The sequence below is a fragment of the Salvelinus alpinus genome, chromosome 24 (genome assembly GCF_045679555.1).
Source record: "Salvelinus alpinus chromosome 24, SLU_Salpinus.1, whole genome shotgun sequence".
In the NCBI taxonomy this organism is placed as follows: Eukaryota; Metazoa; Chordata; class Actinopteri; order Salmoniformes; family Salmonidae; genus Salvelinus; species Salvelinus alpinus.
This window is the reverse complement of record NC_092109.1, coordinates 36,459,421-36,486,762: the sequence shown is the minus strand read 5'-3', so window position 1 is coordinate 36,486,762 and position 27,342 is coordinate 36,459,421. Positions and strand designations below refer to the sequence as shown.

Sequence of the window (27,342 nt, the reverse complement as noted above, 5' to 3'; positions counted from 1 at the left end):
TCCTGGAGATCTACCCTCCTGTAGGTTTTAACTCCAACCCTGTTCCTGGAGAGCTACCCTCCTGTAGGCTTTCACTCCAACCCTGTTCCTGGAGAGCTACCCTCCTGTAGGTTTTAACACACAGACAACCCCTTGTCTCCTCCTGTACCTGTCTCTCCAGCTCCTCAGCAAAGGCGTCCAGGTCCAGGTCTTTGAGGCGCTCCGGGTTTTCCAGGATTTCCTCCAGCGCTCCGGCCGGGTTGGCATCCTCCGCTGACTCGTCGTATTCCAGAGCGTCCACCGCCATCTTTCTGGCCCACTCATATGTCTCCGGGTGCACCCGGGACCCGTCCAGAACCTCGATGTATGAGTCAGTACTGGAGAGATGAGGGGGAGAGAGAGATGAGGGGGAGAGAGAGATGAGGGGGAGAGAGCGATGAGGGGGAGAGAGAGATGAGGGTGAGAGAGAGATGAGGGTGAGAGAGAGATGAGGGGGAGAGAGAGAGAGAGAGAGCGATGAGGGAGAGAGAGAGAGAGAGAGCGATGAGGGAGAGAGAGAGAAAGAGAGAGAGAGAAAGAGAGAGAGCGATGAGGGAGCGAGAGAGAAAGAGAGAGAGAGCGATGAGGGAGCGAGAGAGAGAGAGCGATGAGGGAGAGAGAGAGAGCGATGAGAGAGAGAGCGATAGAGCGATGAGAGAGAGAGAGAGAGAGCGATAGAGCGATGAGGGAGAGAGAGAGCGATGAGGGAGAGAGAGAGCGATGAGGGAGAGAGAGAGCGATGAGGGAGAGAGAGAGCGATGAGGGAGAGAGAGAGCGATGAGGGAGAGAGAGAGCGATGAGGGAGAGAGCGATGAGGGAGAGAGCGATGAGGGAGAGAGCGATGAGGGAGAGAGAGAGAGAGAGATGAGGGAGGGAGAGAGAGATATGAGGGGGAGAGAGAGAGAGAGAGCGATGAGGGAGGGAGAGAGCGATGAGGGAGGGAGAGAGCGATGAGGGAGAGAGAGAGCGATGAGGGAGAGAGAGAGCGATGAGGGAGAGAGAGATGAGGGGGAGAGAGATGAGGGGGAGAGAGAGAGAGAGAGATATGAGGGGGAGAGAGAGAGAGAGCGCGATGAGGGAGGGAGAGAGAGAGAGATGAGGGGGAGAGAGAGCGATGAGGGGGGGAGAGAGAGCGATGAGGGGGAGAGAGAGAGCGATGAGGGAGGGAGAGAGCGATGAGGGAGGGAGAGAGCGATGAGGGAGGGAGAGAGCGATGAGGGAGGGATGAGGGAGGGAGGGATGAGGGAGGGATGAGGGAGGGAGAGAGCGATGAGGGAGGGAGAGAGCGATGAGGGAGGGAGAGAGCGATGAGGGAGGGAGAGAGCGATGAGGGAGGGAGAGAGCGATGAGGGAGGGAGAGAGCGATGAGGGAGGGAGAGAGCGATGAGGGAGGGAGAGAGCGATGAGGGAGGGAGAGAGCGATAGAGCGATGAGAGAGAGCGAGAGAGCGATGAGGGAGGGAGAGAGCGATGAGGGAGGGAGAGAGCGATGAGGGAGGGAGAGAGCGATGAGGGAGAGAGCGATGAGGGGGAGAGAGAGAGAGATGAGGGAGGGAGAGATGAGGGAGGGAGAGAGAGATGAGGGAGGGAGAGAGAGATGAGGGAGGGAGAGAGAGGAGGGAGGGAGAGATATGAGGGGGAGAGAGAGAGAGAGAGCGATGAGGGAGGGAGAGAGAGAGAGAGAGATGAGGGGGAGAGAGAGAGAGAGCGATGAGGGAGGGAGAGAGCGATGAGGGAGGGAGAGAGCGATGAGGGAGGGAGAGAGCGATAGAGCGATGAGAGAGAGAGAGCGATGAGGGAGAGAGCGATGAGGGAGGGAGCGATGGGGGAGGGAGCGATGGGGGAGGGAGCGATGGGGGAGGGAGAGAGCGATAGAGCGATGAGAGAGAGAGAGCGAGAAAGCGATGAGGGAGAGAGAGAGCGATGAGGGAGGGAGCGATGGGGGAGGGAGAGAGCGATAGAGCGATGAGAGAGAGAGAGCGAGAAAGCGATGAGGGAGAGAGAGAGCGATGAGGGAGAGAGAGAGCGATGAGGGAGAGAGCGATGAGGGAGAGAGCGATGAGGGGGAGAGAGAGAGAGAGAGATATGAGGGGGAGAGAGAGAGAGAGAGCGATGAGGGAGGGAGAGAGAGAGATATGAGGGGGAGAGAGAGAGAGAGAGCGATGAGGGAGGGAGAGAGAGCGATGAGGGAGAGAGAGAGAGCGATGAGGGAGAGAGAGAGAGCGATGAGGGAGAGAGAGAGCGATGAGGGAGAGAGAGAGCGATGAGGGAGAGAGAGAGCGATGAGGGAGAGAGAGAGAGCGATGAGGGAGAGAGAGAGAGCGATGAGGGAGAGAGAGAGCGATGAGGGAGAGAGCGATGAGGGAGAGAGCGAGGGAGGGAGAGCGATGAGGGAGGGAGAGAGCGATGAGGGAGAGAGAGAGCGATGAGGGAGAGAGAGAGCGATGAGGGAGAGAGAGATGAGGGAGAGAGAGATGAGGGAGAGAGAGATGAGGGGGAGAGAGAGAGAGAGAGAGATGAGGGAGAGAGATGAGGGGGAGAGAGAGAGAGAGAGAGAGCGATGAGGGGGAGAGAGAGAGCGATGAGGGAGGGAGAGAGCGATGAGGGAGGGAGAGAGCGATGAGGGAGGGAGAGAGCGATGAGGGAGGGAGAGAGCGATGAGGGAGGGAGAAAGCGATGAGGGAGGGAGAGAGCGATGAGGGAGGGAGAGAGCGATGAGGGAGGGAGAGAGCGATGAGGGAGGGAGAGAGCGATGAGGGAGGGAGAGAGCGATGAGGGAGGGAGAGAGCGATGAGGGAGGGAGAGAGCGATAGAGCGATGAGAGAGAGCGAGAGAGCGATGAGGGAGAGAGCGATGAGGGAGAGAGCGATGAGGGAGGGAGCGATGAGGGAGGGAGAGATGAGGGAGGGAGAGAGCGATAGAGCGATGAGAGACAGAGAGCGAGAACGAGAGAGCGATGAGGGAGAGAGAGAGATGAGGGAGGGAGAGAGATATGAGGGGGAGAGAGAGAGAGAGAGAGCGATGAGGGAGGGAGAGAGCGATAGAGCGATGAGAGAGAGAGCGAGAGAGCGATGAGGGAGAGAGCGATGAGGGAGAGAGCGATAAGGGAGAGAGCGATGAGGGAGGGAGCGATGAGGGAGGGAGAGAGCGATAGAGCGATGAGAGAGAGAGAGCGAGAACGAGAGAGCGATGAGGGAGAGAGAGAGCGATGAGGGAGAGAGAGAGCGATGAGGGAGAGAGAGAGCGATGAGGGAGAGATGAGGGAGAGAGAGAGAGAGCGATGAGGGAGGGAGAGAGAGCGATGAGGGAGGGAGAGAGCAATGAGGGAGAGCGATGAGGGAGGGAGAGAGCAATGAGGGAGGGAGAGAGCGATGAGGGAGGGAGAGAGCGATGAGGGAGGGATGAGGGAGGGAGGGATGAGGGAGAGAGCGATGAGGGAGGGAGAGAGCGATGAGGGCGAGAGAGAGCGATGAGGGAGAGAGAGAGCGATGAGGGAGAGAGAGATGAGGGGGAGAGAGAGAGAGAGATGAGGGGGAGAGAGAGAGAGAGAGAGAGCGATGAGGGGGAGAGAGAGAGCGATGAGGGAGGGATGAGGGAGGGAGGGATGAGGGAGGGAGAGAGCGATGAGGGAGAGAGAGAGCGATGAGGGAGAGAGAGAGCGATGAGAGAGAGAGAGAAAGAGAAAGAGAGAGAAAGAGAGAAAGAGAGAGAGAGAGAGAAAGAGAGAGAGAGATGAGGGAGAGAGAGAGATGAGGGAGAGAGAGAGACAACAACATACAAAGATAATACAGTGGACTATAAGCAGAACACCATGGATAAATATTCATACCCTCCAGGCACAGCCAACCACGTACCTGTCTCCGAGAGAGGCGGTGTCTATCTTGATGAAGCCGGCACAGTTGATGAAGACCTTGGGGCCCATGTGACACATAGTGACCAGCTGAGTCCTGTTCTCCAGACGAGTGTTGTTCTGCTTCAGGATCTGGACCAGGGGGGGGGGAGAAACATTACAGACCATGTACAGGGATGAAGAACCCCCCCACAGACAGAGACAGAGAGAGAGAAGGGTAGGAGAGACAACACTGTTATAATAAGTGTAAAAATGTCTGATGGGTCAAGATAAACATGACACAGGACTCAACAGTGGAGAGAGACAAGATTAGACCATGGAGAGGTATGTGGCAAACACTAAGGAACAACCACAGACATACTGAACAAGGCTCGGACTCAAAACCTGCACAGACCGAGAGAGAGAGAGAGACAGACCGAGAGAGAGAGAGAGAGCGACAGACCGAGAGAGAGAGAGAGAGAGAGACAGACCGAGAGACAGACAGAACGAGAGACAGACAGAACGAGAGACAGACAGAACGAGAGACAGACAGAACGAGAGAGAGAGACATACAGACAGACCGAGAGAGAGACAGAACGAGAGACAGACAGAACGAGAGACAGACAGAACGAGAGACAGACAGAACGAGAGACAGACAGAACGAGAGACAGACAGAACGAGAGAGAGAGAGAGAGACCGAGAGAGAGAGAGAGAGAGACAGACCGAGAGAGAGAGACAGACCGAGAGAGAGAGACAGACCGAGAGAGAGAGACAGACCGAGAGAGAGAGAGACAGACCGAAAGACCGAGAGAGAGAGAGACAGACCGAGAGAGAGAGAGACAGACCGAGAGAGAGAGAGACAGACCGAGAGAGAGAGAGACAGACCGAGAGAGAGACAGACCGAGAGAGAGAGAGACAGACCGAGAGAGAGAGAGAGAGAGACACAGACCTTGAGCAGATGGGATCCCTTCCTGAGTCCGAGGCCACAGACGAACTGAACCAGGCTCTGTGTGTAGGGGTGAGAGATGGCTCTGTTCACATCCACCCCCACCTCGTTGACCCGGTTTATAAACTCACAGTACAGAGCACTCAGCAGGTCTTCTTTCACTACATGCTCCTGGAGGGAGAGGAGGGACAGTGTTCGATCAGCATCAAATAAATCTCCCCTTCAGTACCTGCAAAGGCCACTTCAGAGGACAATTCCAGCCCAAAATGGTATTGATCAGACGAACCCCCCCCCCCCCCGTTCACACACACACACCTGTAGAGGGTGTAGTTTGAGGCAGAGGATGTCTTCGTCGGAGCTGCAGACCTGAGCGTACTCCACAAGAGGATCCTGAATCTTCCTGGCTACGGACACCGCCTGGCGCAGCAGGGGAGGGTAGTCACGGAAGTCAGTCTGGGGGGGGGGGGGGGGGATAGAGAGAGGAGAGAAACATGGTTAGATTAGTGTCATCAGACGTGTGTAGATGTAGCTATATATTCATGCTGCAAGTGTCCAACTTGATTTCTTGCAGTTCATGTGGACTGTGTGTACAGTATGTGTTTAAGGAATGTGTGTGTGTATAAGGAGTGTGAGTGTGTGTACGGTGTGAGTGTGTGTGTATAAGGAGTGTGTGTGTGTACGGTGTGAGTGTGTGTGAGTGTATAATGAGTGTGTGTGTGTGTACGGTGTGAGTGTGTGTGTATATAAGGAGTGTGTGTGTGTACGGTGTGAGTGTGTGTGTGTGCGGTGTATAAGGAGTGTGTGTGTGCGGTGTATAAGGAGTGTGTGTGTGCGGTGTATAAGGAGTGTGTGTGTGTGTGTGTGTGTATAAGGCGTGTGTGTGTGTGTGGGTACGGTGTGAGTGTATAAGGAGTGTGTGTGAGTACGGTGTGTGTGTGTGTACAGTGTGTGTGTATAAGGAGTGTGTGTGTGTACGGTGTGTGTGTATATAAGGAGTGTGTGTGTGTACGGTGTGAGTGTGTGTACGGTGTGAGTGTGTGTACGGTGTGAGTGTGTGTACGGTGTGTGTGTGTGTGTACGGTGTGTGTGTGTGTGTACGGTGTGTGTGTGTGTGTGTACGGTGTGTGTGTGTGTGTGTACGGTGTGTGTGTGTGTGTGTGTGTGTGTACGGTGTGTGTGTGTGTGTGTACGGTGTGTGAGTGTGTGTACGGTGTGTGTGTGTGTGTACGGTGTGAGTGTGTGTACGGTGTGTGTGTGTGTGTACGGTGTGAGTGTGTGTACGGTGTGTGTGTATGCGTACGGTGTGAGTGTGTGTACGGTGTGTGTGTGTGTGTACGGTGTGTGTGTGTGTGTGTACGGTGTGTGTGTGTGTGTGTGTGTACCTGAGATTTGGTACTGTTCATATAGAGCATGGACAGTTCGTTGTCTACCAGCTCCACTCCCACAGCAGGCAGAGAAGACTCCTGTTCCAACTCACTCACTGTCCTCTTAATGTCCTCCATTATCATGTGGGCGTCCCTACACACACACACACACACACGATTAGTTCCTAGGCAACAAACAGAACACGCACAGGGAACTGAGGAGGTTCTTTCTGAACATGTCCAATTGAAAGGAACAGGCCAGGTGTCCCGGTGCCAGGTGTCCCGGTGCCAGGTGTCCCGGTGCTTTGCTTCCAGGAGGGTATGAAAAACAGGTAGAGAGGAGTAGTGTAACTCACCTATTCTCCCCGGCAACAGCCACCACGTGAGGCTTCTTACTGGTCAGGAACTTCTTCAGGTTCTCAATGTCCTGGAGCTGAGGAGACCAAACACACCATCAGATCACTAGAATACAGCTAGTCTGGCGGTTATGAGCGTTGGGCCAAGAGCAAGGCACTTCAACCCTAATTGCTCCTGTAAGTCGTTCCGGATAAGAGTGTCTGCTAAATGACTCAAATATAAATGTGGTACAGCCTCAAACCAAATGCACTGAGATCTGCAACAAGGTTTTCCCCATAGCAGCCTAAAGGCCAGCTGACATCAAAGTGTATTTTGAAGCCAAATGATTTAGGAGGCAACAGCACTAAGCTACTTAATGGAAAAACGCTTCCTACAACAACATCAATGATGAGGTGCTGATTATAACTGCTAATGCATGCATGGCTGAATGATACGACGGGATGATGAGGGAGGAGAGATGAGGGAGGCAGGGCAGAGGAGAGACGAGGGAGGAGAGACGAGGGAGGCAGGGCAGAGGAGAGACGAGGGAGGAGAGACGAGGGAGGAGGGGCAGAGGAGAGTTGAGAGACGAGGGATTCTTGTCGTCCGTCTGGTCTGTACCTTTTTGTCTCTCTCGTCCTCCTTCCATGCGTTCCTCCTCTTCAGGAAGTAGGGCAGACGGAGGAAGTCCACCACCTCTCCCTCGCCGTTGATTAGTGAACAGAACACTGGCGTGTCTCTATGGTAACAGAATTATAACGTTTAGTTATCACTCATTGAAACATATCACAAATCATTTATGGTGGTTGTTTATTGAGTGGTACAGAATACAAGGATGGAAGACACCTTACAAATCTTTGACACACACACACAGACACACACACACACACACACACACACACAGACACACACACAGACACACACACACACACACACACACACCTGCTGTCTGCGAAGGCCACACCCAGGACTCTGATGCCTTTTCCTTGACTCTCATCCATCAGATCATCATCCTCCTCCTCTGCCTGCTGGTCTGGTCTGTAGGGAGCCACCTTCAACCAGTTATACAGCCTCCTGCAACACGACTGGACCAGACAATATCACAGTGTAAACAAACCTACACCGTCAACCAGTTATACAGCCTCCTGCAACACGACTGGACCAGACAATATCACAGTGTAAACAAACCTACACCTTCAAGCAGTTATACAGCCTCCTGCAACACGACTGGACCAGACAATATCACAGTGTAAACAAACCTACACCTTCAACCAGTTATACAGCCTCCTGCAACACGACTGGACCAGACAATATCACAGTGTAAACAAACCTACACCGTCAACCAGTTATACAGCCTCCTGCAACACGACTGGACCAGACAATATCACAGTGTAAACAAACCTACACCTTCAACCAGTTATACAGCCTCCTGTAACACGACTGGACCAGACAACTCACCATCCTATGGGATACATTATGGGGAGTCCTGTCAACTCACCATCCTATGGGATACATTATGGTGAGTCCTGTCAACTCACCATCCTATGGGATACATTATGGTGAGTCCAGTCAACTCACCATCCTATGGGATACATTATGGGGAGTCCTGTCAACTCACCACCCTATGGGATACATTATGGTGAGTCCAGTCAACTCACCATCCTATGGGATACATTATGGTGAGTCCTGTCAACTCACCATCCTATGGGATACATTATGGTGAGTCATGTCAACTCACCATCCTATGGGATACATTATGGTGAGTCATGTCAACTCACCATCCTATGGGATACATTATGGTGAGTCATGTCAACTCACCATCCTATGGGATACATTATGGTGAGTAATTTCAACTCACCATCCTATGGGATACATTATGGTGAGTAATTTCAACTCACCATCCTATGGGATACATTATGGTGAGTCCAGTCAACTCACCATCCTATGGGATACATTATGGTGAGTAATTTCAACTCACCATCCTATGGGATACATTATGGTGAGTCCAGTCAACTCACCATCCTATGGGATACATTATGGTGAGTCCTGTCAACTCACCATCCTATGGGATACATTATGGTGAGTCACGCCAACTCACCATCCTATGGGATACATTATGGTGAGTCACGCCAACTCACCATCCTATGGGATACATTATGGTGAGTCCTGGAAGTAGCTAGGTTTGCTGTAACATTGTCTACCTTGATGATGTTTTCCTTGGCCTCCGCGATGAGTTTGTTCTTGAGTTCCTTGGCCATCTGAGGGTAGAGGAACTGTGTGAGGGAGCGTTCGATGGCCAGGGTCCTCTGTCTGTTCCACTCCTGCACCTGGTGACTGAACTCATCTCTGTAGTAAAACTGCTTGATCTCATCAAAGTATGTCTGGTCACCTGCAACCCTGGGGAGAGGGGGGGGGTGGCAGAGAGAGAGATGGAGAGAGGAGAGAGAGAGGCAGAGAGAGAGAGGGGGGTGGCAGAGAGAGAGATGGAGAGAGGAGAGAGAGAGGGAGGTGGCAGAGAGAGAGGGAGGGTGACAGAGAGAGAGATTGAGAGAGAGAGGGAGAGGGGGGTGGCAGAGAGAGAGATTGAGGGAGAGGGGGGTGGCAGAGAGAGAGGGAGGGTGGCAGAGAGAGAGATGGAGAGAGAGAGGGAGAGGGGGGTGGGAGAGAGAGAGAGGGGGGTGGCAGAGAGAGAGATGGAGAGAGGAGAGAGAGAGGGAGAGGGGGGGTGGCAGAGAGAGAGAGGGGGAGAGGGGGGTGGCAGAGAGAGAGATGGAGAGAGGAGAGAGGGGGGGAAGGGGGGGTGGCAGAGAGAGAGAGAGGGGGGTGGCAGAGAGAGATGGAGAGAGGGGGGTGGCAGAGAGAGAGATGGAGAGAAGGGGGTGGCAGAGAGATGGAGAAGGGGGGGTGGCAGAGAGAGATGGAGAAGGGGGGGTGGCAGAGAGAGATAGAGGGAGGGTGCCAGAGAGAGATGGAGGGAGGGTGGCAGAGAGAGATGGAGGGAGGGTGGCAGAGAGAGATGGAGAGGAGAAAGAAGGGGTGGCAGAGAGAGATGGAGAGGAGAAAGAGGGGGTGGCAGAGAGAGATGGAGAGGAGAAAGAGGGGGTGGCAGAGAGAGATGGAGAGGAGAAAGAGGGGGTGGCAGAGAGAGATGGAGAGGAGAAAGAGGGGGTGGTAGAGAGAGATGGAGAGGAGAGAGATGGAGAGAGGAGAGAGGGGGTGGTAGAGAGAGATGGAGAGAGGAGAGGGGGTGGTAGAGAGAGATGGAGAGGAGAGAGATGGAGAGAGGAGAGAGATGGAGAGAGGAGAGGGGGGGTAGAGAGAGATGGAGAGAGGAGAGAGATGGAGAGGAGAGAGATGGAGAGAGGAGAGGGGGGGTAGAGAGAGATGGAGAGAGGAGAGAGATGGAGAGAGGAGAGAGATGGAGAGAGGAGAGGGGGGGTAAGTTTGACCATTCAGAGAGACTGAAACTTTAACTCATGAGTTTGGCCCATAGAGATAGATAGAGGACTCATCTTTGTATCTGTGCCATTAGAGCGGCTGTGACAGCATGGGCAGTGCCATTGAGGCTATTCTGAAATAGTCCATTTTCTTCTTCACGATTGGCTGATCCTTCCTGATGACCCGGTTGTACATGACTCCAACAGGGTCACAAGGAGGCATCAGCCAATGAAGTTGGGAGTCCTACCCAGTTGACTACATTAACATGGTGGAAGCCCTCAAATGGCGCTGCCCATGTTAATACAACCTTTCATTCTCTATGGTTTGGCCCTCCATCTTACCCTTCGACCCCTATGGAGGTGGATGCCTCCACGCCTTACCCTTTGACCCCTATGGAGGTGGATGCCTCCACGCCTTACCCTTTGACCCCTATGGAGGTGGATGCCTCCACGCCTTACCCTTTGACCCCTAGGAGGTCGATGCAGATGTCTATGGTGAGAAGGCCCTCCTCCTCAGCCTGGCACATCTTTAAGAACTGTTCTCCGTTCAGCTCCTTCACCGGCTTGTTCTTCAGGTACTTGAAGGAGTAGCCAAAGTGGGCCTCGTCCATGTCCTGTAACAAACCAGAGTCGGGTCAACATGGCGTGAGGACAGCAAAGAGGATCACGTCTTAAACCAGACATTTCTACACCATTTGTTGCAGGAGTCAAGTTAATACGACACGGTATTCTAAACCCTTACATGAACGTTAAACGGTATAACATCAACATGCTGTTGTGTTTGTTATGTTGGCTGTGGTCTAAAGACAGGTCTCACTCAGTTTGTTATGTTGGCTGTGGTCTAAAGACAGGTCTCACTCAGTTTGTTATGTTGGCTGTGGTCTAAAGACAGGTCTCACTCAGTTTGTTATGTTGGCTGTGGTCTAAAGACAGGTCTCTTTGTTATGCATGTTAGTCCAGGACTGGATCCCAGGTTGGTTCCTTCTCAGTTAAACAATAGTAAATGGTGATACAGAGGAAAGTTCTCACATCCTGTCTACCTAGCATCAATTACATGAACACTGTTAATACGTTGTCTTGGTTCCCATACCTTCTTTCCCTTCTTGGTGGGCTTGATGTTGATCTTGGCTCTCTCCTGGAACGTCTGTCTGAGGACGTGTCTGACCAGAGGCTCCCTGGCAATCTGCATCGCAACCATATAACGGGTCCCCTCCAACACCGCCTCAGGGCTGTTAAACTGGCTACACACACAGACAGAGGGAGAGCTCGGGGGGTCAGTGTGTATGTGTGGTTAACTGTAGACTTATTCTTTGGCCAACTCTACAGAGTTAAGCGTTTTACCCTGCTCTGTGTGTGTGTGTGTGTGTGTGTGTGTGTGTGTGTGTGTGTGTGTGTGTGTGTGTCGTTACTTTAAGCGTTTCACCCTGCTCTGTGTGTGTCGTTACGTTAAGCATTTTACCCTACCCTGTGTGTGTGTCGTTACGTTAAGCGTTTTACCCTGCTCTGTGTGTGTGTGTCGTTAAGCGTTTTACCCTGCTCTGTGTGTGTGTGTCGTTAAGCGTTTTACCCTGCTCTGTGTGTGTGTGTCGTTAAGCGTTTTACCCTGCTCTGTGTGTGTCGTTACGTTAAGCGTTTTACCCTGCTCTGTGTGTGTCGTTACGTTAAGCGTTTTACCCTGCTCTGTGTGTGTCGTTACGTTAAGCGTTTTACCCTGCTCTGTGTGTGTCGTTACGTTAAGCGTTTTACCCTGCTCTGTGTGTGTCGTTACGTTAAGCGTTTTACCCTGCTCTGTGTGTGTCGTTACGTTAAGCGTTTTACCCTGCTCTGTGTGTGTCGTTACGTTAAGCGTTTTACCCTGCTCTGTGTGTGTCGTTACGTTAAGCGTTTTACCCTGCTCTGTGTGTGTCGTTACGTTAAGCGTTTTACCCTGCTCTGTGTGTGTCGTTACGTTAAGCGTTTTACCCTGCTCTGTGTGTGTCGTTACGTTAAGCGTTTTACCCTGCTCTGTGTGTGTCGTTACGTTAAGCGTTTTACCCTGCTCTGTGTGTGTCGTTACGTTAAGCGGTTTACCCTGCTCTGTGTGTGTCGTTACGTTAAGCGTTTTACCCTGCCCTGTGTGTGTCGTTACGTTAAGCGTTTTACCCTGCCCTGTGTGTGTGTGTGTCGTTAAGCGTTTTACCCTGCTCTGTGTGTGGTTACCTGCAGACGTAGTCTTTAGCCAACTCTACAGGCTCGGCAGGGAACTGCTCTGTCTCGTGACGCTGGTAGCTGTCCCTCAGATTCTCTCCAAACTGCTCTGGAGTCAGACCAAACTTCTTAGCCAGGCCATCTGAGAGAGAGAAGAGAGGAGAGAGAGAGCAAGAGAGCGAGTGAGCAAAGAGCAATGGCATGGAGGTCCAAGGCCAGTAAGACATTTTCTGAGAAGCTATTAGTTCCTGATGCGATGCGTCTTGACATTAACAGAGAAGCTATTAGTTCCTGATGCGAAGCGTCTGGACATTAACTGAGAAGCTATTAGTTCCTGATGCGACGCGTCTTGACATTAACAGAGAAGCTATTAGTTCCTGATGCGAAGCGTCTTGACATTAACAGAGAAGCTATTAGTTCCTGATGCGACGCGTCTTGACATTAACAGAGAAGCTATTAGTTCCTGATGCGACGCGTCTTGACATTAACAGAGAAGCTATTAGTTCCTGATGCGACACGTCTTGACATTAACAGAGAAGCTATTAGTTCCTGATGCGACGCGTCTTGACATTAACAGAGAAGCTATTAGTTCCTGATGCGACGCGTCTTGACATTAACAGAGAAGCTATTAGTTCCTTATGCGACGCGTCTTGACATTAACAGAGAAGCTATTAGTTCCTGATGCGACGCGTCTTGACATTAACAGAGAAGCTATTAGTTCCTGATACGTCTTGACATTAACAGAGAAGCTATTAGTTCCTGATGCGATGCGTTTTGACATTAACAGAGAAGCTATTAGTTCCTGATGTGACGCGTCTGGACATTAACAGAGAAGCTATTAGTTCCTGATGCGATGCGTTTTGACATTAACAGAGAAGCTATTAGTTCCTGATGTGACGCGTCTGGACATTAACAGAGAAGCTATTAGTTCCTGATGCGACGCGTCTTGACATTAACAGAGAAGCTATTAGTTCCTGATGCGATACGTCTTGACATTAACATGTCCCAGTGCATTCATACTGTAACACGTCAGCCTCTGCAGAATTTGAAAAGGATGAGACAGATTGCCAGAAGTAATGTCTTGATGCAGAGCAGGGTATATTTTCTTCACGTTTCACATGTCAAGCCCCTTTCAGCAATCACAAGCACAATGAAGTCAAGCGTAGGTCCCATTCAGTACAGATAAATAGACGAGAGGTCAGAGGTGACTCACCGAGCCCGGCGCTCTGACAGATGCTGTACATGTCTCTGCGAGATGCCAGCTTCAGGTCAGGCCCCTTCTCTTCCTCCTCCTCCTCCTCCACCTCTTCCTCCACCTCTTCCTCCTCACCTGAAAGGAATGGGAAGAGACATGATGTGTGGAGTGTGGAAATCACACAACAAAAGTCAAAACAGGGTTGTTGAAAAGGTGCTGTTATTTTACTATATACAACGACGACACCTTTTACTATATACAGCAACGACACCTTTTACTATATACAGCAACGACACCTTTTACTATATACAGCAACGACACCTTTTACTATATACAACAACGACACCTTTTACTATATACAACAACGACACCTTTTACTATATACAGCAACGACACCTTTTACTATATACAGCAACGACACCTTTTACTATATACAGCAACGACACCTTTTACTATATACAGCAACGACACCTTTTACTATATACAGCAACGACACCTTTTATTATATACAGCAACGACACCTTTTACTATATACAGCAACGACACCTTTTACTATATACAGCAACGACACCTTTTACTATATACAGCAACGACACCTTTTACTATATACAGCAACGACACCTTTTACTATATACAGCAACGACACCTTTTACTATATACAGCAACGACACCTTTTATTATATACAGCAACGACACCTTTTACTATATACAACAACGACACCTTTTATTATATACAGCAACGACACCTTGCTTTGATATTTTAGCCAGCAGTCTCAGGGTGTGATTTCAAAGAAATAAGGAAACATCGAAATCCTCTTGGCAGCCATTTTGATCTCCTTATCAAATCATTTCTGGGTTAACAATATAGTTATTCACTATAATAGTAATCAGTTATAATTGTCAACATGGCATCCAACCTTCCTCGTTGACCTCAATCTTCTTCTTCTTCTTCTTCTTCTTCTTGCTGGCGGCCTTGGCTGCGTTCTGCATCTTGGGGATGTCTCGGCCATAGTACAGAAGGAAGTGACTATACACATCACTCAGCTCATCTATGGACTGGACGTCCTTCAGTCTGCAGGGGAGGAGAAGGGCGAGGGCAGCAGAAGGGAACAGTAAGACAAGCTGGACTTTACTAAATGGGTCCTGGCTTCTGTGAAGACATGGGGCTATGAGACTTCTGAACTTTGATGTACTATCATGTTATGGGAAGTCTGTTGACTTTCTAGACACAGACAAAGCCCTGAGAAGAAAACACATCTCTATGCTTCATCTGTATCCGGGAAACTGGCCCTTAGTGCATTACAACACTTGAGCACACGTTGTGGGAAAGACCATATCATCAAAAAAAATTATTCTTGAACTTCCTGTCTGTCCTTTTAGACCTGTTGCTATAACGTTTACACAATGTACAGGACTGAGCTTGTCAATCACGGGTCCCATTGACCCTCTTAATACCACTGTTCTCCTATACCTCTCCATGGATAACTATTCTGATAACTATTCTGATCAAAAGTAGTGCACTATATAGGGTGCCATTTTGGAAGCAGTCCCCATTTTCTCTGACCCTGTGTGGAACCATACTACGTACCTCTCCATATCAGCAGTGTCCAGGGGTCTGATGCCGTCAGCCAGGGGCTTGTCAGGGTCGGCAGAGATCTGCTCATACTGGTACCCCTGCATCCTCCGGAACAGACGTGTCAGGTTCTGCTTCCTGCTCTTCAGCTGGCACCACTGAGGTCAGGGGTCGAGGGACAGGAAGTGGGTCAATACGAGGAGAATCAACAATGGAACGAGGCTTCTGGATTACAGTTGGTAAAACCTAAAAGCAAAGGTTACCAACTGCTGGTAAACACAGAGGTGTGTGAGCCTCCAGGTCTTATGTCACATGACAAAGGTCATCCTTTACCTTCTCGTCCCACTGCCAGACCTTCCACAGGTCGTTGATGTTGAGCTCCGGTTCCACGTACTCCTTCCTGTAGAATGCGATGAACGGAACCTGGAGGGAACAGAGAGAGAGACACACACACACACACACACACACACACACACACACACAGTTAGAGCCTTAACGACTACACACACTGTTTGAGCCTTAGCCACTACACACACACACACGGTTAGAGCCTTAGCCACTACACACACACTGTTAGAGCCTTAGCCACTACACACACACACACAAACTGTTAGAGCCTTAGCCACTACACACACACACAGTAAGAGCCTTAGCCACTACACACACACACTGTTAGAGCCTTAGTCACTACACACACACTGTTAGAGCCTTAGCCACTACACACACACTGTTAGAGCCTTAGCCACTACACACACACACACACACACACACACACACACACACACACACAGTAAGAGCCTTAGCCACTACACACACACACTGTTAGAGCCTTAGCCACTACACACACACACACACACACACACACACACACACACACACACACACACACACACTGTTAGAGCCTTAGCCACTACACACACACTGTTAGAGCCTTAGTCACTACACACACACACACACACACACACACACACAGTTAGAGCCTTAGCCACTACACACACACACACACACACACACACACACACACTGTTAGAGCCTTAGCCACTACACACACACACGGTTAGAGCCTTAGCCACTACACACACACACACACACACACACACACACACACACACACACACACACACGCGGTTAGAGCCTTAGCCACTACACACACACACACTGTTAGAGCCTTAGCCACAACATACACACACACTGTTAGAGCCTTAGCCACAACACACACACACACACACTGTTAGTATCAGGGCAGTGTACCTCAAAATGCTGATTCCTCATGAAGTTGAGGGCCTCCTTAATCTTGGCGATGGTGCTGGGGCCCTTCCTGCTAAAGTTAGTTGTGGCCCCTCTGTCCAGGTAATCTGTACTCTCCTGAACACACAGACAACAGTGGTTTTAAAAACAAAGTAAAAATAGTATGATAGCGGACTGAGACAGTAAGGTCTGTGCTGAGATGTTCATGTGTTTTATCTGTATGATAATAGTGAGGGTGATGGGATGTTCATGTGTTTTAGCTGTATGATAATAGTGAGGGTGATGGGATGTTCATGTGTTTTAGCAGTATGATAATAGTGAGGGTAATGGGATGTTCATGTGTTTTAGCAGTATGATAATAGTGAGGGTAATGGGATGTTCATGTGTTTTATCTGTATGATAATAGTGAGGGTAATGGGATGTTCATGTGTTTTAGCTGTATGATAATAGTGAGGGTAATGGGATGTTCACGTGTTTTAGCTGTATGATAATAGTGAGGGTAACGGGATGTTCATGTGTTTTAGTTGTATGATAATAGTGAGGGTAATGGGATGTTCATGTGTTTTAGCTGTATGATAATAGTGAGGGTGATGGGATGTTCATGTGTTTTAGCAGTATGATAATAGTGAGGGTAATGGGATGTTCATGTGTTTTATCTGTATGATAATAGTGAGGGTAATGGGATGTTCATGTGTTTTAGCTGTATGATAATAGTGAGGGTAATGGGATGTTCACGTGTTTTAGCTGTATGATAATAGTGAGGGTAACGGGATGTTCATTTGTTTTAGCAGTATGATAATAGTGAGGGTAACGGGATGTTAATTTGTTTTAGCTGTATGATAATAGTGAGGGTGATGGGATGTTCATGTGTTTTAGCTGTATGATAATAGTGAGGGTGATGGGATGTTCATGTGTTTTAGCTGTATGATAATAGTGAGGGTAATGGGATGTTCATGTGTTTTATCTGTATGATAATAGTGAGGGTAATGGGATGTTCATGTGTTTTAGTTGTATGATAATAGTGAGGGTAATGGGATGTTCATGTGTTTTAGCTGTATGATAATAGTGAGGGTAATGGGATGTTCACGTGTTTTAGCTGTATGATAATAGTGAGGGTAATGGGATGTTCATGTGTTTTAGCTGTATGATAATAGTGAGGGTAATGGGATGTTCATGTGTTTTAGCAGTATGATAATAGTGAGGGTAATGGGATGTTCATGTGTTTTAGCAGTATGATAATAGTGAGGGTAATGGGATGTTCATGTGTTTTAGCTGTATGATAATAGTGAGGGTAATGGGATGTTCATGTGTTTTAGCTGTATGATAATAGTGAGGGTAATGGGATGTTCACGTGTTTTAGCTGTATGATAATAGTGAGGGTAACGGGATGTTCATTTGTTTTAGCAGTATGATAATAGTGAGGGTAACGGGATGTTAATTTGTTTTAGCTGTATGATAATAGTGAGGGTGATGGGATGTTCATGTGTTTTAGCTGTATGATAATAGTGAGGGTGATGGGATGTTCATGTGTTTTAGCTGTATGATAATAGTGAGGGTAATGGGATGTTCATGTGTTTTAGCAGTATGATAATAGTGAGGGTAATGGGATGTTCATGTGTTTTAGCAGTATAATAGTGAGGGTATTGGGATGCTCATGTGTTTTATCAGTATGATAATAGTGAGGGTAATGGGATGTTCATGTGTTTTAGCTGTATGATAATAGTGAGGGTGATGGGATGTTCACGTGTTTTATCTGTATGATAATAGTGAGGGTAATGGGATGTTCATGTGTTTTATCTGTATGATAATAGTGAGGGTAATGGGATGTTCACGTGTTTTAGCAGTATGATAATAGTGAGGGTAATGGGATGTTCACGTGTTTTAGCAGTATGATAATAGTGAGGGTGATGGGATGTTCACGTGTTTTAGCTGTATGATAATAGTGAGGGTAATGGGATGTTCATGTGTTTTAGCTGTACGATAATAGTGAGGGTAAAGGGATGTTCATGTGTTTTACGATTTAACGAAAACCCCTAAATTCATGTCCCTTCTTTGTCCTGGTTTCATATGGAATCACTCTCCACAGCAGGTCAGAGGCTCAAACCTGTATAGACATGGTGGGGGTGGGCTGAGGTAGTGTGTGTATGTAGTCAATGTGTAATGTGTGTATGCAGTCAATTTGTGTATGGGTAGTCAGTGTGTAGTGTGTGTGTGTGTGTGTGCAGTCAGTGTGTAGTGTGTGTGTGTGTGGTGTGTAGTGTGTGTGTGAGTGTGTGTGTGAGTGTGTGTGTGTAGTGTGTGTGTGTAGTGTGTGTAGTGTGTGTGTGTAGTCAGAGGTTCCTACCTGCATGGAGATGGTGGGGGTTGAGAAAGCGTTTCTGTAGATCCACTCTGCCTCTTCCTCCAACTCATCATCCTCAGCAGGCTTCACTGGGATGGAGCGCAGCTACAGGACAGAGCACGGACGGAGTGTGAGACGGACACGGCTTTATTAACATATCACAACTAGATTCAAGAACACAGGAGGGTGAAACAGACAAACACAACCCTACCTGGAACCTCTCTGGCATGTCTGTGGAGCGGATCTCGTTGTCCTGGTCAGTCATGTGACTACTCTCCAGCTCGCTGGGCTCGTAGAGCTCGAAGATGCTCTTCCTCCCCACCCTCCTCTTCGTTGGCTTCTTGGGCCGGTCCCAGCCCTCTTCATCCTGGTCCTCCTCCTCTTCCTCACCCTGTTCATAAGCACCGTCGGCGTCGAACTCCGCAAAGTCAAAGTCGCCGCCGAAGATTTCCTGAGCTTCCTGGAGGGCTCTGTAGACGGGGACAGAAGAACAGAGGGGACAGGTGAAAACATTCTGCTCTCAATGGTTGTTCAGCATTTGATGGAAGGAAACCTCTAGGACGGATGGGATCGTATACAGGTCTGTCCACACTAACCCTGAGGTGGTGAACACTATCCCTAACCCTGAGGTGGTGAACACTATCCCTAACCCTGAGGTGAGTGAACACTATCCCTAACCCTGAGGTGGTGAGTGAACACTATCCCTAACCCTGAGATGGTGAACACTATCCCTAACCCTGAGGTGGTGAGTGAACACTATCCCTAACCCTGAGGAGGTGAGTGAACACTATCCCTAACCCTGAGGAGGTGAGTGAACACTATCCCTAACCCTGAGGAGGTGAGTGAACACTATCCCTAACCCTGAGGAGGTGAGTGAACACTATCCCTAACCCTGAGGAGGTGGTGAACACTATCCCTAACCCTGAGGTGAGTGAACACTATCCCTAACCCTGAGGTGGTGAACACTATCCCTAACCCTGAGGTGGTGAACACTATCCCTAACCCTGAGGTGGTGAACACTATCCCTAACCCTGAGGTGGTGAACACTATCCCTAACCCTGAGGTGGTGAACACTATCCCTAAACCTGAGGTGAGTGAACACTATCCCTAACCCTGAGGTGGTGAACACTATCCCTAACCCTGAGGTGGTGAACACTATCCCTAACCCTGAGGTGGTGAACACTATCCCTAACCCTGAGGTGGTGAACACTATCCCTAACCCTGAGGTGGTGAACACTATCCCTAACCCTGAGGTGGTGAACACTATCCCTAACCCTGAGGCGGTGAACACTATCCCTAACCCTGGGGTGAGTGAACACTATTCCTAACCCTGAGGAGGTGAGTGAACACTATCCCTAACCCCGAGGAGGTGAGTGAACACTATCCCTAACCCTGAGGTTAACACTATCCCTAACCCTGAAGTGGTGAGTGAACACTCACGCGTCCGTGTATCCTGAGAACTTCTTGCTTCTCCTCTTGGTGATAGGTTGGCCATCGTCGTCCACGATAAAGTCATCAATATCTGAGGAAATAAGTGATTATCAGAGCCAGGAAGTTTTCAGACAAAATTATCTTTCCCGTAATATGTTTATATTTGCATATATAGAACAGAGTTTTTCAAAAATAATTTCAGGTACTAAATGTAACATTATCATCAAAAGTACCCGACTCCTCCTCTCCCTCCTCTTCCTCTTCTTCGTCGAGGCGTTCACCATGGCGACGTAGGGGCGGGTCGACTGTCTCTCCCTCCTCCAGCTCCCCCTCTCTGTCCTCGTCATCTCCTCTGTGGAAGATCTCGTCTGCGATCTGGTCCTTCTCGTCATCTTCATCATCATCCATAGTCTTCACACGGTCATACTTCTTCTTCTGTCAGGACAACAGAGGACGCAGAGAGACGTTTAAACTGGGGTCCATGTCCTCATAGAGGATGGTGAGGATGGGGAAAGATGTTTAAACTGGGGCCCATTTCAGGTTATGCATTTATATGATACTTGAATATGTTACGATTACTCATTTGAACCACAAAGCATCTCAGAGTAGGAGTGCTGATATAGGATCAATTTAGCCTTTTCGATAACAATTACATGATTATAATTGAAGTGATTGCTTACCCTAACCCAGACAGGAAGGGACTGCTAACCCTAACCCAGACAGGAAGGGACTGCTAACCCTAACCCAGACAGGAAGTAACTGCTAACCCGAACCCAGACAGGAAGTGACTGCTAACCCGAACTCAGACAGGAAGTGACTGCTAACCCTAACCCAGACAGGAAGTGACTGCTAACACTAACCCAGACAGGAAGTGACTGCTAACCCTAACCCACACAGGAAGTGACTGCTTACCCTAACCCAGACAGGAAGTGACTGCTTACCCTAACCCAGACAGGAAGTGACTGCTTACCCTAACCCAGACAGGAAGTGACTGCTTACCCTCCTCTTGACTTTGACTCCCAAGTTCTCCTCAATAAGGTCCAGATCATCATCATCCAGGTAGTCGTCATAGTCTATGGAGGAAGGGAGTGAGAGAGAGGGGGAAAGAGGGAGGAAGGGAGTGAGAGAGAGGGGGAGGAAGGGAGTGAGAGAGAGGGGGAAAGAGGGAGGAAGGGAGTGAGAGAGAGGGGGAAAGAGGGAGGAAGGGAGTGAGAGAGAGGGGGAAAGAGGGAGGAAGGGAGTGAGAGAGAGGGGGAAAGAGGGAGGAAGGGAGTGAGAGAGAGGGGGAAAGAGGGAGGAAGGGAGTGAGAGAGAGGGGAAAGAGGGAGGAAGGGAGAGAGAGGGGGAGCGAGGGAGTGAGAGAGAGGGGGAAAGAGGGAGGGGGGGTAGAAAGAGGGTGGGAGGGAGAGGTAGAAAAGGAGCGAGAGAGGGGGGGGCGAGGGAAGAAAGGAGCAAGAAAAGGGGGGGCGAGGTAGGAAAGGAGCAAGAAAGGGGGGTGCGAGGTAGGAAAGGAGCGAGATAGAAAGGGGGGTGAGGTAGGAAAGGAGAGATAGAGGGAAAAGTGCGACAGAGAAGAATTTGGTTTACATAAAATTGCTTTCATTTATCTACTAGGCAAGACTACCAATTTTTGGGGAATGAAATCTCTCAAACAGCCCTGAAGCCCAAACTTACTGCGTTTCTTGCGTCTGTGTCTGACTTCATCCTCTGAGTCGCTGCCGCTGCCCGCTCCTCCGCTTTTCTTCTCTTCCTCTTCCTCATCTTCATCCACATCATCGTCGATGAGCCCCATCAGGTTCCCGTGCTCATCCTGGTCCTCTGTGTTTAACTCTTCCTCCTCTTCCTCTGTTGGGGGTTGGAGGAAGAATTAAACACACATGCAAACATTTGCTCATAAACTAAACACACAGATGAATACATGATAGAGGAATTGCACGAATCATACGAAATCAGTACATTGTAATCATGTGCTCACCATCATCCATAAACGCCTGGGTCTTTTTAGGCTTCAGGTCTTTCTCTTCAAACTCCTCCTCCGACTCCTCAGCCTCGCTATCGATGAAGTCAGACATGTCTGCAAGGCCTGGACACACACGCTACAGGTTAACACAAGGATCGCACTAAAAGATAGAATTTGTCTCATATATTTAAATAATATTATTTTCAGAGTTGCTTTAACAGTCTTGCTGTCAGTTTCAAAGATGCACCAAACCAGGAAAGCTAGTAAGGCACTCGATCCCGCACAACAACGTTCAGAAGAGAGAATCGTGGATGGATTGAGAACCGTAACGAGTTGCGCGATTCTGGAACAACATATTCAAACAGATGATTGACGTCTCACGCAAACAAAAGACCAGTAAACACCAGTGAACAGAAAAGACAAACGGCACACTTAGATACTACAGTACCTAGCTAGCTAACGTTAGGTACGGTTAATTAAGAAACCAATGTTGCGCTGGGATGCTTGGTTTTCTAGCCAACCATCTCTACAGTTTTATAGAACGCTTACATAACTAGCTAACTATGCTTTTTCGTTGTTTTGAACTTCGTATCTCAGTAGCTAATTAGCTATATACCCATGCTAACTGGCTAGCAAGCACAAAAACTCCATTAGCTAGCTAAGTTAAACGTGAAGGGCTTTCGTTAGCCATGTGGCGACTTTCAGTTGTTATATTACCAAGACACGTTGATAATGAACTCTGAATTGTGTATCCTTGACTTCAGTTAGCAATATGTTTTGTTGCTAAATCAAGGTACTGGGAGACGACAACAACAAGGCCCCTGTAGCTAGTTAACTTAGCTAACAGCACGTTAACAAATTAGCCAGGGGGACAACAGTCAATGCTATTGTTCCCATGTTGTTGGCGCGGGATTATTTCACTGGACACCAAACTCCTTTGTTAAAATAACTTACTTCTCCCTGCGACGATACTTGACCTAAATCCTTTAAATGTAGAAGGATATGTTGCTATGCTATATTTTCGAACAGCTTCTAATAATAAAAATGGCTGATGAATAGCGGCGTGTTGAATTCCGGTGGTAAGGAAACTTCCGACTCTGTGTGAAGTGGTTTTTGCTCGTGGAGCCCATCCACTCCCTCTGGTGGACAATATTATAACGTCAAGTCCTGCGACCACGTTCCGCAGCGATAAAAGGAAAATAACGAACTAACAAGTGTTGATTTCAACGTAAACAAACGAAGTAGACTCCTTAAGTACTTCAAAGTTATAACGAAACCCGCAAAAGCCCCATCACTTTTCATCTAAAGTGACTAATCCGCGCCAGCAGGGGGAGCTGTCATATTATACCTCCTTCCCCACTGTACCGTTTTGATGACGTAGCATAAACTAATGAAAATCGCTGAGTTGAGTGGCAGCTGCGAGCGGTAATGGATAACTGTACTGGTCATTCACACTTTTTATTGGGCGCTTTCTTATTAACATGTTTATTTGGGCTATCGCTCGGGACGGAACTGAGCTTTGTGACTTGCGGCTCGGTCGTGAAGCTGTTAAATGTAAAGCACAATGTCAGACTGCACTCTCACGACGTGCGCTACGGCTCCGGTGAGTCAATGTGTTCTTGCTAGCTAGCCAACTGCCAACGTCTACTAGTAGCTAACTATAGCTTGGATACAGAGATGGAAAACAGCTTGACTTGATTATATTCTCTCTCTTCTCCATTGTTCTCACTCATGTTTCTGTTTGCCTGACGATGTATTTGTCTCTCTCTGTCCTGCCAGGCAGCGGGCAGCAGTCAGTAACAGGCGTGACCACGGTGGAGGACAGTAACAGTTACTGGAGTGTACGGGGCACCAGCGGGGTCCTGTGTCACCGGGGGACTCCTATTAAGTGTGGTCAGACCATCCGCCTCACACATGTCAACACTGGACGCAACCTGCACAGCCACTACTTCTCCTCTCCGCTTTCCTCCAACCAGGTCAAGGGAAACATCATGTTTGTGACCCAAATGACACCCTATTCCCTATTTAGACCAGGGCCCATATGGCTATAGTTAAAAAGGGCCCATAAGGTTCTGGTCAAAAGTAGTGCTCTGGATAGCGCAGGGGTACTCAACTCATACCCTACGAGGTCCGGAGCCTGCTGGTTTTCTGTTCTACCTGATAATTATTTTGCACACAACTGGTGTCACAGGTCTAGATCAGTCCCTGATTAGGGGAAACAGTGAAAAAGGGCAGTGGAACTGTCTTCGAGGTCCAGAGTCGAGTTTGAAGGGTATAGGGAATAGGCTGTCATTTGGGGGAAAAGTTTAAGTCAATATTTGTTTATTCTGTTTTGAAACACTTTAGCCTCGCTCACTGTGTGGAGATAAGTGTATCACAAGAGGTCTGGACCTTCATGGCACAGGAGGTTGTAGGGTGTGTTGTCCTTGACCTGTAACTTCAGGGATGCCCTGCTCTCTGTCCCCCTCAATCACTAACTACAATACTAAAAAGATATATCATTGTATAATTGTTCATGCTTTCTCTGATCCTCTTTCTCCCTCCCCCGTGCTTTCTCTCCCTCTCCCCCCTCTCTCAGGAGGTGAGTGCGTTTGGTGAGGAGGGAGAAGGAGACCACCTGGATGAGTGGACGGTGCAGTGTGGAGGGGCGGTGTGGCAGCGCGAGGAGGCTGTCCGCTTCCAGCACGCCTCCACCGATGCGTTGCTATCGATTACGGGGGAGCAGTATGGCCGGCCCATCCACGGGCAGAGGGAAGTGCACGCCATGACGGGCCCCAGCCAGCACAGCCTGTGGAGGGCCATGGAGGGGGTCTATATGAAGCCCAGTGAAAGCCCACTAGGGAACAAGGACTACAGCCATCCTCTACACACAGAGTTCTGATTCAATCAGACTACAGCCATCCTCTACACACAGAATTCTGATCTGACTACAGCCATCCTCCACACACGGACTGACTACAGCCATCCTCTGCTCTGCACAGAGTTTTGATTCTCAATCAACCTGACCTGGCTCTACATACCATTTTCCTCCCTGTTGTCGCTCTCTCGCTCTCTCTCTCCTCCCCCCCACCCAGAGTTGTGATCTCCTCTGGCCCCCTGTATCCAACCCAACTTAGTTGTCTGCCTACCTGTTTCTTACTCAACTCGCTCTGTTTTGAGGACACTCTAACGCACAGTGGATCTAATCTGGGGGTTGCCAGCACCACTACAGAACTCTTTGACCAATCCAATCTCCGTCACCTGACCTCATCAACAGAGACTATTTGATACACTAAACGAATGCTGCTACAAGATGTAGTAAATACTATTTTCTATTTCCCCTCCACACACCTCCCAACATGGTACTCTCCCCTCCACACACCTCCTCCCAACGTGGTACTTCAACATAGACATGTAAATGTATGTGAGACACCAGAACAAAAACAGCTAGTGATTTTATTGTTCTGTATGTCAGAGGTGCTACATGGCCATTTTGCTAGTGCCTCTAAGATGGTGCGCCGCCCCATGTCTGACTGGTTATAGAATAGGGTAAATATGACTTTATTGGTCCCCTGATATGATCAACAACAGACTACGGTCCATATCAATTCTGCAGGTTTGTGTTGATTGTGCACAAAAACGCTAAATGGAGGCCAGAATGCTTATTTCAAGAAACAAGTCTTGTGCGTCTACAAACGTACTTAAAACAACAGCCTTGTTACGATGCCTGTATTACATTATCGATTTCTCTACTATTCAAACAAGTGTAGTTGTATTAATAAAGAGGAGCAGTTTGAACCATTTTAAAGAAACATTTGAATCCTAGCACACTGCCTATCCCCACAATTCTCTTCTTCACCATGAACAAGTAGGGTTTCTTTGTTTGACTTGCTTTCAGTTTAAGTCCATACAGTATTACATATCCCTTCCATTGACTAAGCTGAAACATGAAGTGTACCATAATTCTCTGTCCACTACAGTATTGTGTCACAGTCAGTGGTAGGAGTCGATTCCATTCAGGAAATTCAGAACCTGAATCATAATTCCAATTGAAGAACGGAAAGGAACGTCCCCGTTGAAAACGAAAGGCACTTTTTGAGTCTAGAATTTCTCAATTCACCTTCTAGAACTAACAGAATTAGATTGGAATTGACCCCAGCCACGCTGTCATTGTCCCAGGGGTTGACAGCTACAGCCTGTCTGGTCTGACATGGGTCTTACGAAGTGTTTTCTATCAGCTGTCTGTGACGGTTCATTTCAACACAAAGGTTTGTTTTCACAAGACTTGAACATGATTGTAATAGATACCTCAGATTAAATGGATGTTTTGTGCTAACCAGTGTTATGTTCTCTGTCTGTCCTTGGTTGATGACGTAACTCGTTTGTATAGTCAAGTCAGGAAAGGTCTTCTCTCTTCAGATTTCTACCCTCTTCATCAATGGCTCTTAATACTTTTTATTACAGAGACATAACAACACTTAAAGTGATGCTCCAGAGATTTTATATAATTTCAGCCAGAAGTTTTGAAAGTATTGCTCATGTCACGAGCCAAAACGGGTCCCTGAAAATTGTGCACAGTTGTGCATTACTGTATGATATGTTACGTCCTGCAAAAAATAATTATTTATATATATAAATATACACACACACACTACCGTTCAAAAGTTTGAGATCACTTAGAAATGTCCTTGTTTTTAAAAGAAAAGCAAAAAATGTTGTCCATTAAATAACATCAAATTGATCAGAAATACAGTGTAGAGATTGTTAATGTTGTAAATCACTATTGTAGCTGGAAATGGCTGATTTTTAATGGAATATCTACATAGGCGTACAGAGGCCCATTATCAGCAACCATCACTCCTGTGTTCCAATGGCACGTGGTGTTAGCTAATCCAAGTTTATCCTTTTAAAAGGCTGATTCATGAAGATTCATGAAGATTCATGAAATAGTTCCCGCAAAACACCAGCCTCAACGTCAACAGTGAAGAGGCGACTGGGATGCTTGACTTTCTTGGCAGAGTTGCAAAGAAAAAGCCATATTTCAGACTGGCCAATAAAAAGAAAAGATTAAGATGGGCAAAAGAACACAGACACTGGACAGAGGAACTCTGCCTAGAAGGCCAGCAGCCCGAAGTCGCCTCTTCACTGTTGACGTTGAGACTGGTGTTTTGCGGGTACTATTTCATGAATCTTCATGAATCTTCATGAATCAGCCTTTTAAAAGGATAAACTTGGATTAGCTAACACCACGTGCCATTGGAACACAGGAGTGATGGTTGCTGATAATGGGCCTCTTTACACCTATGTAGATATTCCATTAAAAAAATCTGTTTCCAGCTACAATAGTAATTTACAACATTAACAATGTCTACACTGTATTTCTGATCAATTTAATGTTATTTTAATTGACAAAAACAGTGCTTTCCTTTAAAAAACAAGGACATTTCTAAGTGACCCCAAACTTTTGAACGGTAGTGTGTGTGTGTATATATATATAAA

The 27,342-nt window shown here is 48.3% G+C and overlaps 2 protein-coding genes across 2 annotated transcripts in view; one reads left to right on the top strand and one right to left on the bottom strand.

Moving 5' to 3' along the window:
- Positions 1-23,182, bottom strand: part of supt6h (SPT6 homolog, histone chaperone and transcription elongation factor) — a 40,492-nt gene extending 17,310 nt beyond the window's left edge. The window contains exons 1-25 of the mRNA XM_071364825.1: positions 22,819-23,182; positions 21,880-21,987; positions 21,579-21,749; positions 20,904-20,977; positions 20,138-20,339; positions 19,914-19,995; positions 18,685-18,943; positions 18,477-18,578; positions 16,136-16,249; positions 15,218-15,307; positions 14,900-15,042; positions 14,229-14,383; positions 13,330-13,446; positions 12,129-12,258; positions 11,020-11,170; positions 10,389-10,543; positions 8,694-8,889; positions 7,435-7,577; positions 7,114-7,231; positions 6,513-6,589; positions 6,175-6,310; positions 5,108-5,245; positions 4,796-4,963; positions 3,872-3,999; positions 149-356 (exon numbers count right to left, since the gene is read on the bottom strand). Coding sequence (XP_071220926.1) covers positions 149-356; positions 3,872-3,999; positions 4,796-4,963; positions 5,108-5,245; positions 6,175-6,310; positions 6,513-6,589; positions 7,114-7,231; positions 7,435-7,577; positions 8,694-8,889; positions 10,389-10,543; positions 11,020-11,170; positions 12,129-12,258; positions 13,330-13,446; positions 14,229-14,383; positions 14,900-15,042; positions 15,218-15,307; positions 16,136-16,249; positions 18,477-18,578; positions 18,685-18,943; positions 19,914-19,995; positions 20,138-20,339; positions 20,904-20,977; positions 21,579-21,749; positions 21,880-21,976 — 3,354 coding nt within the window. The 5' untranslated portion in view covers positions 21,977-21,987; positions 22,819-23,182. The remainder of the gene's footprint in view (positions 1-148; positions 357-3,871; positions 4,000-4,795; positions 4,964-5,107; positions 5,246-6,174; positions 6,311-6,512; positions 6,590-7,113; positions 7,232-7,434; positions 7,578-8,693; positions 8,890-10,388; positions 10,544-11,019; positions 11,171-12,128; positions 12,259-13,329; positions 13,447-14,228; positions 14,384-14,899; positions 15,043-15,217; positions 15,308-16,135; positions 16,250-18,476; positions 18,579-18,684; positions 18,944-19,913; positions 19,996-20,137; positions 20,340-20,903; positions 20,978-21,578; positions 21,750-21,879; positions 21,988-22,818) is intronic.
- sdf2 (stromal cell-derived factor 2) lies at positions 23,032-26,179 on the top strand. The gene is made up of 3 exons (XM_071364828.1): positions 23,032-23,467; positions 23,644-23,840; positions 24,443-26,179. The coding sequence occupies exons 1-3, from the start codon at positions 23,293-23,295 to the stop codon at positions 24,743-24,745; spliced, it is 675 nt and encodes a 224-aa protein (XP_071220929.1). The 5' UTR covers positions 23,032-23,292; the 3' UTR covers positions 24,746-26,179.
- Positions 26,180-27,342: the final 1,163 nt, after the last annotated feature.

Coding starts and splice junctions, on each gene's coding strand:
- sdf2 (XM_071364828.1), top strand. CDS start 23,293: ATGGATAACTGTACTGGTCATTCACACTTTTTATTGGGCGCTTTCTTA. Junction 23,468..23,643: donor CGACGTGCGCTACGGCTCCG/GTGAGTCAATGT, acceptor CTGTCCTGCCAG/GCAGCGGGCAGCAGTCAGTA. Junction 23,841..24,442: donor CTCCGCTTTCCTCCAACCAG/GTCAAGGGAAAC, acceptor CCCCTCTCTCAG/GAGGTGAGTGCGTTTGGTGA.